Genomic DNA, 20,403 nt, shown 5'->3' with positions numbered 1-20,403 from the left:
AACTACATGACAATATGCACATCTGTTAAACACACAACACACACAAACCTGCTAAACACTTGACATGCCAACTACATGACAGCACAAGTATGGCACACCAACTACATAACACACCTGCTAAACACATGACACACCAACTACATGACAACACACACCTGCTAAACATACCCACTACACAACACATGCTAATCACGATAGCAAACACAAAGCACACACACGAATAAGACACCAAATACATCTCATTATAATAGGTTGCATGTTTAACCCAAACCTCATTTAGGCTCTCAGACATTTAAACATTATAACCAAAACTACATTTTATTTTGTCATACCTCAATTAGGGTATATGTTTATTATTGTACACAACATGTAAGCTGAAGTTTTCATACCACAATTAAAATATACATGTAGTTTCACATTGTACATCACATGTAAGCTGCATGTTTACAATCAACAACAACAAGAATTCCGCCGAGTTAAATGTCTTCTTACAATAAACATATTCGATGTTGCTGACAAATTCAACCATAAATCTTCATCTCAATGCATGTTAAAAAAAAAAGAAAAAAAAAAAGATTAAACTTTAAAAACAATAAAAAATTCACCAATAAAAAAATTTCATGCACTATGATGAACGTGTACAGGCACAACTATAACCCAAGTTTCAGTGAAGTAGGACTTATAGTTTGTGTGAAATTGAGCTAAATGTGAAACTTTAACCCAAAACAAATGTTGATACTGTCGCAGCCTCTACCACAAATGAAAAAGTGAAAAAGAGTGTCCACATTTCATTTAACACCAAACCAATGCACAAGTTACTTTATTGTGACCGTTAATACAACACTGTGTCATACATAAATAACAACACAGGGCTATAACAATTATCATCATCTTGGTTACAACGATAACCATATCATTCGTTATACTGATAACTATGTTGCTGATCCAAGCAAACAGTTCAGCCAGTTGATGACAATAAACAGTCGGCGAGTTGATGACAGTAAACAGTCAATGAGTTGATGACAGTAAACAGTCGGCGAGTTGATGACAGTAAACAGTCGGCAAGTTGATGACAGTAAACAGTCAGCGAGTTGATGACAGTAAACAGTCAGCCAGTTGATGACAGTAAACAGTCAGTGAATTGGTGACAGTAAACAGTTGGAGAGTTGATGACAGTAAACAGTCAGCGAGTTGATGACAGTAAACAGTAAGCGAGTTGATGACTACAGTACAGCAAGTTAATGACAGTAAACAGTCAGCGAGTTGATGACAGTAAACAGTCGGCAAGTTGATGACAGTAAACAGTCGACAAGTTGGTGACAGTAAACAGTCAGCGAGTTGATGACAGTAAATAGTCGGCAAGTTGATGACAGTAAACAGTCGGCAAGTTGATGACAGTAAACAGTCAGCGATTTGGTGACAGTAAACAGTCAGCGAGTTGGTGACAGTAAACAGTCAGCGAGTTGGTGACAGTAAACAGTGAGTTGATGCAAGGTTTATACTGTGTGCAGCCTGCCACTCCAAGTATTCGACACCAGACACTTATAAACACAGGACGAGATTAAAACATTCTGAGTCTGAGCTCAGCCCCACAAGTCCTCTGTGCGGCCAAACTTGAAAACCAGACCACTGGAAGAGAAAAACAAAAATAGTTTAAAAAGACCAAATACAGGAAACATTGATCAGTGTTCAAGCATTAACAAGTGTCATGTCTGATAAACAGCTGGTGTTGAATTTTTAATTGTTTCAAGGACAGGTGTCTAAGTCAGACTTAAGTTGACTTTTAAACACTGAAATGTTTAGTAGTTCCACAATCTAAGGTAATGTTAAATACAAAATATCAATAGCTTTCCTCCTCATTAGCACTTGTTAGAAATGTGTTATTATTATGGACTCCACTTAATTCCATATATTATTAGCAAAGCAAAAGTCAGAGCTTCCAAAGTAAAGCTACACAATTTTATCTATTAAATACTTACCTTGGCCTTGTCCAACTAAAAATGCAGTTAGTTTATTTAATACCTAAATTACTTGCCATTTTTAGGCACAATCTATTTAATTATAACTACTCCTTGGAAGTGTCTAGGAAACAGATGCAAGTTGGACAAAGCCACACTGCATAGTTAATGGAATAACTAATTGATGACTAACTGGTTTGAGTAGACTGATTTTAACTACTGGAGATGTCTCACCTGAAGAAAATCAAGGCATTCTGCAAAAACACTGCAATACCAGGCCAGTCAGGGGAAACAACTGTAAAAAAAAAAAAAAAATTACAGTAAAAGTATTGCAAGAGTTATTCATCATATGCACACCCCCACTGTACATTTTTTGTCTTTGTCTAAAACTGTCAATTTATTATTTTGGTCTTCATGGCTGTATATAAAACTCTTGTATTTGTAAAATGTAGGTAGAGGCCTTAAAACAAGATAAATCCAATAAACAGTTCAGCAGTAAAATATGCAAATGTTTCATTGAACGAAACACACATTTTAATGACTGTAATATGACATCAGACAGGATTAAGGACTAGCCCTGCTATATCTGTAAATACTGAAAGGAAACACACATTTTAATGACTGTAATATGACATCAGACAGGATGAAGGACTAGCCCTGCTATATCTGTAAATACTGACAGGAAACACACACATTTTAATGACTGTAATATGACATCAGACAGGATTAAGGACTAGCCCTGCTATATCTGTAAATACTGACAGGAAACACACACATTTTAATGACTGTAATATGACACCAGACAGGATTAAGGACTAGCCCTGCTATATCTGTAAATACTGAAAGGAAACACACACATTTTAATGACTGTAATATGACATCAGACAGGATGAAGGACTATCCCTGCTATATCTGTAAATACTGACAGGAAACACACACATTTTAATGACTGTAATATGACATCAGACAGGATGAAGGACTACCCCTGCTATATCTGTAAATACTGACAGGAAACACACACATTTTAATGACTGTAATATGACATCAGACAGGATTAAGGACTAGCCCTGCTATATCTGTAAATACTGACAGGAAACACACACATTTTAATGACTGTAATATGACACCAGACAGGATTAAGGACTAGCCCTGCTATATCTGTAAATACTGAAAGGAAACACACATTTTAATGACTGTAATATGACATCAGACAGGATTAAGGACTAGCCCTGCTATATCTGTAAATACTGAAAGGAAACACACACATTTTAATGACTGTAATATGACATCAGACAGGATGAAGGACTACCCCTGCTATATCTGTAAATACTGAAAGGAAACACACACATTTGAATGACAGTAATATGACATCAAACAGGATGAAGGACTAGCCCTGCTATATCTGTAAATACTGAAAGGAAACACACATTTTAATGACAGTAATATGACATCAGACAGGATTAAGGACTAGCCCTGCTATATCTGTAAATACTGAAAGGAAACACACATTTTAATGACTGTAATATGACATCAGACAGGATTAAGGACTAGCCCTGCTATATCTGTAAATATTGACAGGAAACACACACATTTTAATGACTGTAATATGACATCAGATAGGATGAAGGAGTAGCCCTGCTATATCTGTAAATACTGACAGGAAACACACACATTTTAATGACTGTAATATGACACCAGACAGGATTAAGGACTAACCCTGCTATATCTGTAAATACTGAAAGGAAACACACACATTTTAATGACTGTAATATGACATCAGACAGGATGAAGGACTAGCCCTGCTATATCTGTAAATAGTAACAGGAAGCACACACATTTTAATGACAGTAATATGACATCAGACAGGATTAAGGACTAGCCCTGCTATATCTGTAAATACTGAAAGGAAACACACACATTTTAATGACTGTAATATGACACCAGACAGGATTAAGGACTAGCCCTGCTATATCTGTAAATACTGAAAGGAAACACACACATTTTAATGACAGTAATATGACATCAAACAGGATGAAGGACTAGCCCTGCTATATCTGTAAATACTGAAAGGAAACACACATTTTAATGACTGTAATATGACATCAGACAGGATGAAGGAGTAGCCCTGCTATATCTGTAAATACTGACAGGAAACACACACATTTTAATGACAGTAATATGACATCAGACAGGATTAAGGACTAGCCCTGCTATATCTGTAAATACTGAAAGGAAACACACATTTTAATGACTGTAATATGACATCAGACAGGATGAAGGACTAGCCCTGCTATATCTGTAAATACTGAAAGGAAACACACACATTTTAATGACTGTAATATGACATCAGACAGGATTAAGGACTAGCCCTGCTATATCTGTAAATACTGACAGGAAACACACACATTTTAATGACTGTAATATGACATCAGACAGGATGAAGGACTAGCCCTGCTATATCTGTAAATACTGAAAGGAAACACACACATTTTAATGACAGTAATATGACATCAGACAGGATGAAGGACTAGCCCTGCTATATCTGTAAATACTGAAAGGAAACACACACATTTTAATGACTGTAATATGACATCAGACAGGATGAAGGACTAGCCCTGCTATATCTGTAAATACTGAAAGGAAACACACACATTTTAATGACTGTAATATGACATCAGATAGGATGAAGGAGTAGCCCTGCTATATCTGTAAATACTGACAGGAAACACACACATTTTAATGACTGTAATATGACATCAGACAGGATTAAGGACTAGCCCTGCTATATCTGTAAATACTGACAGGAAACACACACATTTTAATGACTGTAATATGACATCAGACAGGATGAAGGACTAGCCCTGCTATATCTGTAAATACTGAAAGGAAACACACACATTTTAATGACAGTAATATGACATCAGACAGGATGAAGGACTATGGTCCTGCTATATCTGTAAATACTGAAAGGAAACACACACATTTTAATGACTGTAATATGACATCAGACAGGATTAAGGACTAGCCCTGCTATATCTGTAAATACTGAAAGGAAACACACACATTTTAATGACTGTAATATGACATCAGATAGGATGAAGGACTAGCCCTGCTATATCTGTAAATACTGAAAGGAAACACACATTTTAATGACTGTAATATGACATCAGACAGGATGAAGGACTAGCCCTGCTATATCTGTAAATACTGAAAGGAAACACACATTTTAATGACTGTAATATGACATCAGACAGGACGAAGGACTAGCCCTGCTATATCTGTAAATACCGACAGGAAACACACACATTTTAATGACAGTAATATGACATCAGACAGGATTAAGGACTAGCCCTGCTATATCTGTAAATACCGACAGGAAACACACACATTTTAATGACAGTAATATGACATCAGACAGGATTAAGGACTACAGAGCTAGCCCTGCTATATCTGTAAATACTGAAAGGAAACACACACAAACAATATAGTAACAGATGTTTATTACAGTGTACCTGTAGGGTATGACAATATAGTAACAGATGTTTATTACAGAGTACCTGTATAGTTTGACAATAGTGTAACAGATGTTTATTATTGTGTACCTGTAGGGTATGACAATATAGTAACAGATGTTTATTATAGCGTACCTGTAGACTATGACAATATAGAAAGAAAGAATTGTTTTATTTAACGACGCACTCAACACATTTTATTTACGGTTATATGGCCTCAGACATATGGTTAAGGACCACACAGATTTTGAGAGGAAACCCGCTGTCGACACTACATGGGCTACTCTTCCGATTAGCAGCAAGGGATCTTTTATTTGCGCTTCCCACATGCAGGATAGCACAAACCATGGCCTTTGTTGAACCAGTTATGGATCACTGGTCGGTGCAAGTGGTTTACACCTACCCATTGAGCCTTGCGGAGCACTCACTCAGGGTTTTGAGTCGGTATCTGGATTAAAAATCCCATGCCTCGACTGGGATACGAACCTAGTACCTACCAGCCTGTAGACCGATGGCCTACCACGACACCACCGAGGCCGGTATGACAATATAGTAACAGATGTTTATTACAGTGTACCTGTATAGTATGACAACATAGTAACAGATGTTTATGATAGTGTACCTGTATCGTATGACAATATAGTAACAGATGTTTATGATAGTGTACCTGTATAGTATGACAATATAGTAACAGATGTTTATGATAGTGTACCTGTATAGTATGACAATATAGTAAAAGATGTTTATGATAGTGTTCCTGTATAGTACAAGATAGTAACAGATGTTTATGATAGTGTACATGTAGGGTATGACAATATAGTAACAGATGTTTATGATAGTGTACCTGTATACTATTACAACATATGAAATGTTTGTCACTTACACTGTACAACATAAAAGCCAAAGAGAATCCAGCATGCCGCAATTAAAGAACCGAATGCCAGCAAGAAGCCAATGAACAGCCAGACCCGTGCTCCTGCAATGAGAAAACACACACCACATTATAACGGTAGTCAAAACACACAACACATTATAACAGTAGTCAAACAAACACACACCACATTATAACAGTAGTCAAAACACACACACCACATTATAACACTACAGTCAAAAACACACCACATTATAAAAGTACAGTCAAAACACACACCACATTATAACGGTAGTCAAAAAACACACCACATTATAACGGTAGTCAAAACACAACACATTATAACACTATAGTCAAAACACACACCACATTCTAACACTACAGTCAAAACACACACCACATTACAAAAGTACAGTGAAAACACACACCACATTATAACAGTGAAAACACACACCACATTATAACACTATAGTCAAAACACACACCACATTATAACACTATAGTCAAAACACACACCAAATTATAACAGTACAGACAAAACACACACCACATTACAACACTATAGTCAAAACACACACCACATTATAACACTATAGTCAAAACAAACACCACATTATAACAGTACAGACAAAACACACACCACATTATAACTAGTCAAAACACACACCACATTATAACACTACAGTCAAAACACACACATTATAAAAGTACAGTGAAAACACACACATTATAACATTAGTCAAAACACACACCACATTATAACGGTAGTCAAAACACACACCACATTATAACACTATAGTCAAAACACACACCACATTATAACAGTACAGGCAAAACACACACCACATTATAACGGTAGTCAAAACACACAACACATTATAACAGTAGTCAAAACACACAACACATTATAACGGTAGTCAAAACACACACCACATTATAACACTATAGTCAAAACACACACCACATTATAACAGTACAGACAAAACACACACCACATTATAACGGTAGTCAAAACACACAACACATTATAACGGTAGTCAAAACACACACCACATTATAACACTATAGTCAAAACACACACCACATTATAACAGTACAGACAAAACACACACCACATTATAACAGTAGTCAAAACACACAACACATTATAACAGTAGTCAAAACACACAACCCATTATAACAGTAGTCAAACACACACCACATTATAACAGTAGTCAAAACACACACACCACATTATAACACTACAGTCAAAAGACACACCACATTATAACACTACAGACAAAACACACACCACATTATAACACTAGTCAAAACACACACCACAGTATAAAAGTCCAGTGAAAACACACGCCACATTATAACGGTAGTCAAAACACACACCACATAATAACGGTAGTCAAAACACATACCACATTATAACGGTAGTCAAAACACACACCACATTATAACACTACAGTCAAAACACACACCACATTATAACAGTACAGACAAAACACACGCCACATTATAACACTAGTCAAAACACACACCACATTATAACAGTACAGACAAAACACACACAACATTATAACACTACAGTCAAAACACACACCACATTATAACAGACAAAACACACGCCACATTATAATGGTAGTCAAAACACACACCACATTATAACGGTAGTCAAAACACACACCACATAATAACGGTAGTCAAAACACACACCACATTATAACGGTAGTCAAAACACACACCACATTATAATGGTAGTCAAACACACACCACATTATAACACTATAGTCAAAACAGACACCACATTATAACAGTACAGTCAAACACACAACACATTATAACGGTAGTCAAAACACACATCACATTATAACAGTAGTCAAAACACACACCACATTATAACAGTAGTCAAAACACACACCACATTATAACAGTAGTCAAAACACACACCACATTATAACTAGTCAAAACACACACCACATTATAACACTATAGTCAAAACACACACCACATTATAACAGTACAGACAAAACACACACCACATTATAACGGTAGTCAAAACACACAACACATTATAACAGTAGTCAAAACACACAACACATTATAACACTATAGTCAAAACACACACCACATTATAACAGTACAGACAAAAGACACACCACATTATAACGGTAGTCAAAACACACACCACATTATAACACTATAGTCAAAACACACACCACATTATAACAGTACAGACAAAACACACACCACATTATAACGGTAGTCAAAACACACAACACATTATAACAGTAGTCAAAACACACACCCCATTATAACAGTAGTCAAAACACACACCCCATTATAACAGTAGTCAAACACACACCACATTATAACAGTAGTCAACACACACCAAATTATAACAGTAGTCAAAACACACACACCACATTATAACACTACAGTCAAAAGACACACCACATTATAACACTACAGACAAAACACACACCACATTATAACACTACAGTCAAAACACACACCACAGTATAAAAGTCCAGTGAAAACACACGCCACATTATAATGGTAGTCAAAACACACACCACATAATAACAGTAGTCAAAACACATACCACATTATAACGGTAGTCAAAACACACACCACATTATAACATTAGTCAAAACACACACCACATTATAACAGTACAGACAAAACACACACCACATAACACAACAGTCAAAACACACACCACATTATAACAGTAGTCAAAACACACACCACATTATAACACTATAGTCAAAACACACACCACATTATAACAGTACAGTCAAAACACAACACATTATAACGGTAGTCAAAACACACAACACATTATAACGGTAGTCAAAACAGAAAAACACATTATAACAGTAGTCAAAACACACAGCACAATATAAAAGTAGTCAAAACACACAAAATATTATATCAGTAGGCAAAACACACAACACATTATAACAGTAGTCAAAACACACAACACATTATAACAGTACAGTCAAAGTACACACAACATTATAACAATACAGTCAAAACACCCATACATTATAACAGTACAATCAAAACACACAACACATTATAACAGTACAATCAAAACACACAACACCTAACACAATCAAGAGTTTCTCATCTCACTGAAAACATTTGGTCATATGATGTCCAATATAGCTAGTTGTATAAGAGACATTGTCACCTGTTTGTCGAATACAGCTAGTTGTATAAGAGACATTGTCACCTGTTTGTCGAATACAGCCAGTTGTATAAGAGACATTGTCACCTGTTTGTCGAATACAGCTAGTTGTATAAGAGACATTGTCACCTGTTTGTCGAATACAGCTAGTTGTATAAGAGATATTGTCACCTGTTTGACCAATACAGCCAGTTGTATAAGAGATCTAACCCACCTGTTTGATCAATACAGCCAGTTGTATAAGAAATATATGTCACCTGTTTGTCGAATACAGCCAGTTGTATCAGAGATATATGTCACCTGTTTGATCAATACAGCCAGTTGTATAAGAGATACAGTAAAGTACTTTTAGAACGAACACGTTTATAACAAACTACCGGTTAGAACAAACTGATTGTAAAGTCCCAATTTTCCCCCCTATATATAACGTACTATGTATAGCGAATTAACTGTTAAAACGAACCAATTGTTTGGTTAAAATTGTGAATTTCAGTGTAAAATAGTACATATACAGCGAACTGATCATAATTGTTTTGTATCTTATCAATCAGTAGCATTAACAGCAATGCATCAAAAACGACTATACTAATAAGATCAGTCAGATAATGTCCACGTGTATTTACGTAGTCAACTGGCATCAATTATGTTCTCACTTCACTGCTATTGTTCGCTTGTTTAAGTCCCCATTGCTTTCTTGACATTTTACCGGTATCCAACAAGAAGATTGACACCTGCAACTCACTTGCATCTTATCAATCAGAAGCAACAATGCATCCAAAACGTTTGCACTGGTAAGTCCAATGAGATAACGTCCGCTTGTACTGAGCAATGAACCGTCTGCTCTCACTTCACTGCTATTGTGTACTTGTTGAGGTGCCTGTATTCAACAATAAGTCTGACACATGAAAATCACTATATTATGAAATGTTCAACAGTATTTGGTAAATGTGCAATCATGACGGACACGATAACAGTTTTTCCAAAGTAAAATTGGTGTAGCTATGCCCGTTTCATTCGATTGCCGACATTGCTACAGCCCTGCAGAATATGAGACCAACGCTCACTAAGCAGACAAAAAGTAAGCAACTTTGTTTCAAAACTTGACTGACTGAACACTCATTTGATTCAACATGTTGTATTTACATATTTGCTTCTATTGGTGATGATAAATGAAATATTAAAAAAAATAAACTTAATATTTTTTGTAGAATTATGAAAAATTAAAATATACCGACCTGTAAACAGCGTTGTTTGCTTGTTGTAGAAATATAACAGGGGTCAAGGTTAGTAGACCAGTTTTTATTTTAATGTGGCGAAGCACTGTCATAATATAGCTAATTTTGAATTTGAATGACGTCAGAATTCAAATGACATCACTTTCCACCTCCTTACAATAACCATAAATTGGGTACATGACGTTTCCGTTTTAAAAATGCTGGAAAAAATCCGATGCAAAATTCCTATTGATTTTTTAAATTTTTTTGGAACATTACTGAAGCACCTGAATGTGTTTGAAGAAAATTCTGTGATTAAAAAATTGTACCTTTTACGAAATATGGATTTCAAGTGAAATTATGGTAAGATATGCTATATTTATTGTGTACAAAGCCAAAACAAGGGCATGAAAAGTGACTGTCGTCGACCTTAAAGGTAGGGTCAACTCCAACAAGAGCCTTATGTGTTGGAAAGATGACCACCAACACATACTGACACTTTAGCAAATGAAAAACGCGTAATTTTAGAGTTAATAAAAAAACATGATTATTCCTGCTAACTGGGGGCAGCCATTTTGTTTCGTTTTTGTGACGTCCGGTGGGATAGCTTGGGGCGAAGTGACGTCAGCTCCTGACCATCTCCTGTATGTACAGTGTAAACAAAAGCAGTAATTTTCGACAAGGCGCTTCTCTTTGATCAACCTGACTTGTAAAACAGCATAAATGACGTAATAATATAATAAACTATTTAACTAAATATATTTCAAGTTGCATTAACGGAACAAAATGGGGTTATAGTATTTTTCTCTGTTTAATAATCCAAAGGAAAAATGTACACTATTACGCCTATTGATATGCTACGTTGGAGCAAAAACAACAACCCACAATACCCATGTGATAATTTTCTTTTCTTTGGGACTACGTAATTGGTCAGTTCTGTGGATGTAGATGGAAAAGTCTACTTAATCAATAGTTTTACAGAACTATTTGCAGTAATAAACCATGTCCATTACAATTTTAGGGGCGACAGGTAATATTCCACAATACCGGTATGTATTTTTGTGTCTAGACAGCGTCAATTAATTGGCTCGTCTGGTTACCAATCAAATACACACCTGCCAATCAGGAATCACAGGTAGAAGCAACTAACAGCATAGACCAATTAACTAAGAAAACACTCCGTGTATCAATTCAGTACGTAGGTTAATGCATGGGAAAAACATTGTTAATTGTTTCGACTTGTTGTGTAGCCACTTTGACAATGGTATTTTATTTTGTATTGAAAAATAATATATATAGTGCTGGATATACTTACTGTTGGCTTACTGGGATGTGTATTATTACAGAACATTGCAATGTATGACTATTTATCATCCCGCAAAAACCATGTAGATTGTGTTTCTCTAGTTCTAAGGCTCATTCCTGACGTGACGCGTTAAGTATTATGTAACCACCAGCTCGCCAGAGGGCGTACTCACTGAGATAGTACAAAATGGCTGCGCCCATTATATATAATAGTCGTCACATTTAACCATTTTATTAATTAACTATACGATTATACATGTTGATTTTAAGCAATAATGTGCATTATATATCGTTGAATGTGCATACCAGGCCAAATGCCTTAATTGTCCTCTCCTTTAAAGATATAACTTTAGTTTTCCTGTGAACTCGGATGCTTTTGCAAGCTACACAATTTTTAACTGCAAAAACACTTGTTATTCTCTTATTGGTTGGATTTTTGGTCAACAAATTGTTATTGTCAGTTGTGATTTGTGAATTCATCATTATTAGCATAACCAGTGGGTAACGGGCGTTTTGTTAAAATATGGAATTATGCATTAGTTTTACCCATTTTTCACCCAATATGAAAATAAACATATATTTATGCACGTACCTTACAGCTTTCTTTAAATTAAAAAAAGAAACCCAATGGAAATTTATGGGGAAGTTCTTCTACACCACTCCCCTGAAAACATCACTGAGAAATAGCAGAAGTACAACAAACTATTTCTCAATGCGGCGGTACGTAGTCGTGCACCGGCTAGTTATACAAATCAACATCCGGTCTTGAAATGCAAAATTGATTGGTTTATTTATTTTTTATAATTTTTGGGGTTTAAAGCCAGTTGTATAAGAGATATATGTCACCTGTTTGATCAATACAGCCAGTTGTATAAGAGATATATGTCACCTGTTTGATCAATACAGCCAGTTGTATAAGAGAGATATGTCACCTGTTTGTCAAATACAGCCAGTTGTATACGAGATATATGTCACCTGTTTGATCAATACAGCCAGTTGTACAAGAGATATATGTCACCTGTTTGTCTAATACAGCCAGTTGTATAAGAGATATATCTCACCTGTTTGATCAATACATCCAGTTGTATAAGAAATATATGTCACCTGTTTGATCAATACAGCCAGTTGTATACGAGATATATGTCACCTGTTTGTCAAATACAGCCAGTTGTATAAGAGATATATGTCACCTGTTTGATCAATACAGCCAGTTGTATAAGAGATATATGTCACCTGTTTGTCAAATACAGCCAGTTGTATAAGAGATATATGTCACCTGTTTGATCAATACAGCCAGTTGTATAAGAGATATATCTCACCTGTTTGTCAAATACAGCCAGTTGTATAAGAGATATATGTCACCTGTTTGATCAATACATCCAGTTGTATAAGAGATATATCTCACCTGTTTGATCAATACAGCCAGTTGTATAAGAGAGATATGTCACCTGTTTGTCAAATACAGCCAGTTGTATACGAGATATATGTCACCTGTTTGATCAATACAGCCAGTTGTACAAGAGATATATGTCACCTGTTTGTCTAATACAACCAGCTGTATAAGAGATATAACTCACCTGTTTGATCAATACAGCCAGTTGTATAAGAGATATATCTCACCTGTTTGTCAAATACAGCCAGTTGTATAAGAGATATATGTCACCTGTTTGATCAATACATCCAGTTGTATAAGAGATATATGTCACCTGTTTGATCAATACAGCCAGTTGTATAAGAGATATATGTCACCTGTTTGATCAATACAGCCAGTTGTATAAGAGATATATCTCACCTGTTTGTCAAATACAGCCAGTTGTATAAGAGATATATCTCACCTGTTTGATCAATACAGCCAGTTGTATAAGAGATATATCTCACCTGTTTGATCAATACTGCCAGTTGTATAAGAGATATATGTCACCTGTTTGACCAATACAGCCAGTTGTATAAGAGATCTAACCCACCTGTTTGATCAATACAGCCAGTTGTATCAGAGATATATGTCACCTGTTTGATCAATACATCCAGTTGTATAAGAGATATATGTCACCTGTTTGATCAATACATCCAGTTGTATAAGAGATATATGTCACCTGTTTGATCAATACAGCCAGTTGTATAAGAGATATATCTCACCTGTTTGATCAATACAGCCAGTTGTATAAGAGAGATATGTCACCTGTTTGTCAAATACAGCCAGTTGTATACGAGATATATGTCACCTGTTTGATCAATACAGCCAGTTGTACAAGAGATATATGTCACCTGTTTGATCAATACAGCCAGTTGTATAAGAGATATATGTCACCTGTTTGATCAATACATCCAGTTGTATAAGAGATATATGCCACCTGTTTGATCAATACAGCCAGTTGTACAAGAGATATATGTCACCTGTTTGTCTAATACAGCCAGTTGTATAAGAGATATAACTCACCTGTTTGATCAATACAGCCAGTTGTATAAGAGATATATGTCACCTGTTTGATCAATACAACCAGTTGTATAAGAGATATATGTCACCTGTTTGATCAATACAGCCAGTTGTATAAGAGATATATGTCACCTGTTTGTCAAATACAGCCAGTTGTATAAGAGATATATCTCACCTGTTTGACCAATACAGCCAGTTGTATAAGAGATATATCTCACCTGTTTGTCAAATACAGCCAGTTGTATAAGAGATATATGTCACCTGTTTGATCAATACATCCAGTTGTATAAGAGATATATCTCACCTGTTTGATCAATACAGCCAGTTGTATAAGAGATATATGTCACCTGTTTGATCAATACAGCCAGTTGTATAAGAGATATATCTCACCTGTTTGATCAATACAGCCAGTTGTATAAGAGATATATCTCACAGCCAGTTGTATAAGAGATATATCTCACCTGTTTGACCAATACAGCCAGTTGTATAAGAGATATATCTCACCTGTTTGATCAATACAGCCAGTTGTATAAGAGATATATCTCACCTGTTTGACCAATACATCCAGTTGTATAAGAGATATATCTCACCTGTTTGATCAATACAGCCAGTTGTATAAGAGATATATGTCACCTGTTTGATCAATACAGCCAGTTGTACAAGAGATATATGTCACATGTTTGTCTAATACAGCCAGTTGTATAAGAGATATATCTCACTTGTTTGACCAATACAGCCAGTTGTATAAGAGATATATCTCACCTGTTTGACCAATACAGCCAGTTGTATAAGAGATATAACTCACCTGTTTGATCAATACAGCCAGTTGTATAAGAGATATATCTCACCTGTTTGTCAAATACAGCCAGTTGTATAAGAGATATATGTCACCTGTTTGATCAATACATCCAGTTGTATAAGAGATATATGTCACCTGTTTGATCAATACAGCCAGTTGTATAAGAGATATATGTCACCTGTTTGATCAATACATCCAGTTGTATAAGAGATATATCTCACCTGTTTGACCAATACAGCCAGTTGTATAAGAGATATATCTCACCTGTTTGATCAATACAGCCAGTTGTATAAGAGATATATCTCACCTGTTTGACCAATACAGCCAGTTGTACAAGAGATATATCTCACCTGTTTGACCAATACAGCCAGTTGTATAAGAGATATATCTCACCTGTTTGACCAATACAGCCAGTTGTATAAGAGATATAACTCACCTGTTTGATCAATACAGCCAGTTGTATAAGAGATATATCTCACCTGTTTGTCAAATACAGCCAGTTGTATAAGAGATATATGTCACCTGTTTGATCAATACAGCCAGTTGTATAAGAGATATATGTCACCTGTTTGATCAATACAGCCAGTTGTATAAGAGATATATGTCACCTGTTTGACCAATACAGCCAGTTGTATAAGAGATATATCTCACCTGTTTGATCAATACAGCCAGTTGTATAAGAGATATATCTCACCTGTTTGACCAATACAGCCAGTTGTATAAGAGATATATCTCACCTGTTTGACCAATACAGCCAGTTGTATAAGAGATATAACTCACCTGTTTGATCAATACAGCCAGTTGTATATAAGAGATATATCTCACCTGTTTGACCAATACATCCAGTTGTATAACTGTCACCTCGAATCTGACCATTAGATACAGAATTTATTCTGAAATAATAAACATATGTAAAATTGATTCTAAAATATGTAAACTGTACAGTGTATGTAATATTTATTTTGAAATAATAAATAAGTAAATTGTATGTGTTAAATTGATTCTAAAATATGTAAACTGTACAGTGTACATAATATTTATTTTGAAATAATAAATAAGTAAATTGTATGTGTTAAATTGATTCTCATAAAATAAATATGTAAACTGTAAAAATGAAAGCTACGTACTTTGTAAGCAACATTTTAAATATATATTTAAGAAAGGAAAGATATATCTTATTAACAGGCCAAGGTCTGTTCATATTACTACCTAAAACAATATAGTGAACATTTTGCCAAAGCAGTAGCTGTAATTACATTGTTATTCAGATGTCTTGATTAGTTAGTGTCATGGAACCACTACCTTGAACTGAAACAGCAATGTTATATTCACATATACAGACTAAAGGTTCTGCAACTTAAGCAAATCTTAATCTTAAATCAAATGTTAATCTTTGTGACCAACAGGCAGTCCACCTCTTAAAACTCAATTTGACGACCTTGCAATGATCTATTAAATTATGAACTCCTCTGTTTCATTTTCTCTAGTTATCATCATGCTATAACTGATTATGATCATAGATAAATAGGGGTGGGACGTAGCCCAGATCTTTATTTTCTCTCGTTATCATCCTGGTATAATTATACACTGTATATGATCATGAATAAATAGGGGTGGGACGTAGCCCAGTGGTAGAGATCTTGGTATAATTGATTATGATCATAGATAAATAGGGGTGGAACGTAGCCCAGTGGTAGAGATCTTGCTATAATTGATTATGATCATGGATAAATAGGGGTGGGACGTAGCCCAGTGGTAGAGATCTTGCTATAATTGATTATGATCATGGATAAATAGGGGTGGGACGTAGCCCAGTGGTAGAGATCTTGCTATACTTGATTATGATCATGGATAAATAGGGGTGGGAAGTAGCCCAGTGGTAGAGATCTTGCTATAATTGATTATGATCATGGATAAATAGGGGTGAACGTAGCCCAGTGGTAGAGATCCTGCTATAATTCATTATGATCATGGATAAATAGGGGTGGAACGTAGCCCAGTGGTAGAGATCTTGCTATAATTATATATGATCATGGATAAATAGGGGTGAACGTAGCCCAGTGGTAGAGATCTTGCTATAATTAATTATGATCATGGATAAATAGGGGTGGGATATATCCCAGTGGTAGAGATCTTGCTATAATTGATTATGATCATGGATAAATAGGGGTGGGAAGTAGCCCAGTGGTAGAGATCTTGCTATAATTGATTATGATCATGGATAAATAGGGGTGGGACGTAGCCCAGTGGTAGAGATCTTGCTAGAAATGATTATGATCATGGATAAATAGGGGTGGGACGTAGCCCAGTGGTAGAGATCTTGCTATAATTGATTATGATCATGGATAAATAGGGGTGGAACGTAGCCCAGTGGTAGAGATCTTGCTACAATTGATTATGATCATGGATAAATAGGGGTGGAACGTAGCCCAGTGGTAGAGATCTTGCTATAATTGATTATGATCATGGATAACTAGGGGTGGGACGTAGCCCAGTGGTAGAGATCTTGCTATAACTGATTATGATCATGGATAAATAGGGGTGGAACGTAGCCCAGTGGTAGAGATCTTGCTATAACTGATTATGATCATGGATAAATAGGGGTGGAACGTAGCCCAGTGGTAGAGATCTTGCTATAATTGATTATGATCATGGATAAATAGGGGTGGGAAGTAGCCCAGTGGTAGAGATCTCGCTATAATTGATTATGATCATGGATAAATAGGGGTGGGACGTAGCCCAATGGTAGAGATATTGCTATAATTAATTATGATCATGGATAAATAGAGGTGGAACGTAGCCCAGTGGTAGAGATCTTGCTATAATTATATATGATCATGGATAAATAGGGGTGGGACGTAGCCCAGTGGTAGAGATCTTGCTATAATTGATTATGATCATGGATAAATAGGGGTGGGACGTAGCCCAGTGGTAGAGATCCTGCTATAATTGATTATGATCATGGATAAATAGGGGTGGAACGTAGCCCAGTGGTAGAGATCTTGCTATAACTGATTATGATCATGGATAAACAGGGGTGGAACGTAGACCAGTGGTAAAGATCTTGCTATAATTGATTATGATCATGGATAACTAGGGGTGGGACGTATCCCAGTGGTAGAGATCTTGCTATAATTGATTATGATCATGGATAAATAGAGGTGGAACGTAGCCCAGTGGTAGAGATCTTGCTATAATTATATATGATCATAGATAAATAGGGTTGGGACGTAGCCCAGTGGTAGAGATCTTGCTATAATTATATATGATCATGGATAAATAGGGGTGGAATGTAGCCCAGTGGTAGAGATCTTGCTATAATTGATTATGATCATGGATAAATAGGGGTGGGACGTAGCCCAGTGGTAGAGATCTTGCTATAATTGATTATGATCATGGATAAATAGGGGTGGGAAGTAGCCCAGTGGTAGAGATCTCGCTATAATTGATTATGATCATGGATAAATAGGGGTGGGACGTAGCCCAGTGGTAGAGATATTGCTATAATTAATTATGATCATGGATAAATAGAGGTGGAATGTAGCCCAGTGGTAGAGATCTTGCTATAATTATATATGATCATGGATAAATAGGGGTGGGACGTAGCCCAGTGGTAGAGATCCTGCTATAATTGATTATGATCATGGATAAAAAGGGGTGGAACATAGCCCAGTGGTAGAGATCTTGCTATAATTGATTATGATCATGGATAAATAGGGGTGGGACGTAGCCCAGTGGTAGAGATCTTGCTATAATTATATATGATCATGGATAAATAGGGGTGAAACGTAGCCCAGTGGTAGAGATCTTGGTATAATTATATATGATCATGGATAAATAGGGGTGGGACGTAGCCCAGTGGTAGAGATCTTGCTATAATTGATTATGATCATGGATAAATAGGGGTGGAACGTAGCCCAGTGGTAGAGATCTTGCTATAATTGATTATGATCAGGGATAAATAGAGGTGGGATGTAGCCCAGTGGTAGAGATCTTGCTATAATTATATATGATCATGGATAAATAGGGGTGGAATGTAGCCCAGTGGTAGAGATCTTGCTATAATTGATTATGATCATGGATAAATAGGGATGGAACGTAGCCCAGTGGTAGAGATCTTGGTATAATTGATTATGATCATGGATAAATAGGGGTGGAACGTAGCCCAGTGGTAGAGATCTTGCTATAATTGATTATGATCATGGATAAATAGGGGTGGGAAGTAGCCCAGTGGTAGAGATCTCGCTATAATTGATTATGATCATGGATAAATAGGGGTGGGACGTAGCCCAATGGTAGAGATATTGCTATAATTAATTATGATCATGGATAAATAGAGGTGGAACGTAGCCCAGTGGTAGAGATCTTGCTATAATTATATATGATCATGGATAAATAGGGGTGGGACGTAGCCCAGTGGTAGAGATCTTGCTATAATTGATTATGATCATGGATAAATAGGGGTGGGACGTAGCCCAGTGGTAGAGATCCTGCTATAATTGATTATGATCATGGATAAATAGGGGTGGAACGTAGCCCAGTGGTAGAGATCTTGCTATAACTGATTATGATCATGGATAAACAGGGGTGGAACGTAGACCAGTGGTAAAGATCTTGCTATAATTGATTATGATCATGGATAAATAGGGGTGGGACGTAGCCCAGTGGTAGAGATCTTGCTATAATTGATTATGATCATGGATAAATAGAGGTGGAACGTAGCCCAGTGGTAGAGATCTTGCTATAATTATATATGATCATAGATAAATAGGGTTGGGACGTAGCCCAGTGGTAGAGATCTTGCTATAATTATATATGATCATGGATAAATAGGGGTGGAATGTAGCCCAGTGGTAGAGATCTTGCTATAATTGATTATGATCATGGATAAATAGGGGTGGGACGTAGCCCAGTGGTAGAGATCTTGCTATAATTGATTATGATCATGGATAAATAGGGGTGGGAAGTAGCCCAGTGGTAGAGATCTCGCTATAATTGATTATGATCATGGATAAATAGGGGTGGGACGTAGCCCAGTGGTAGAGATATTGCTATAATTAATTATGATCATGGATAAATAGAGGTGGAATGTAGCCCAGTGGTAGAGATCTTGCTATAATTATTAT

General features: G+C 36.1%; 1 protein-coding gene across 1 annotated transcript in view; it reads right to left on the bottom strand.

Annotated features, from left to right (window-relative positions):
• Nucleotides 1–316: 316 nt before the first annotated feature.
• LOC121371919 (transmembrane protein 50B-like) overlaps nt 317–20,403 on the bottom strand; it is a 39,251-nt gene continuing 19,164 nt past the window's right edge. The window contains exons 3-6 of the mRNA XM_041498165.1: nt 16,103–16,170; nt 6,354–6,446; nt 2,193–2,253; nt 317–1,629 (exon numbers count right to left, since the gene is read on the bottom strand). Of these exons, the coding sequence (XP_041354099.1) occupies nt 1,584–1,629; nt 2,193–2,253; nt 6,354–6,446; nt 16,103–16,170 (268 nt within the window). The 3' untranslated portion in view covers nt 317–1,583. The remainder of the gene's footprint in view (nt 1,630–2,192; nt 2,254–6,353; nt 6,447–16,102; nt 16,171–20,403) is intronic.

Source organism: Gigantopelta aegis, chromosome 4, assembly GCF_016097555.1.
Source record: "Gigantopelta aegis isolate Gae_Host chromosome 4, Gae_host_genome, whole genome shotgun sequence".
Classification (NCBI taxonomy): domain Eukaryota; kingdom Metazoa; phylum Mollusca; class Gastropoda; order Neomphalida; family Peltospiridae; genus Gigantopelta; species Gigantopelta aegis.
This window is presented reverse-complemented; position numbering and strand designations above follow the sequence as displayed.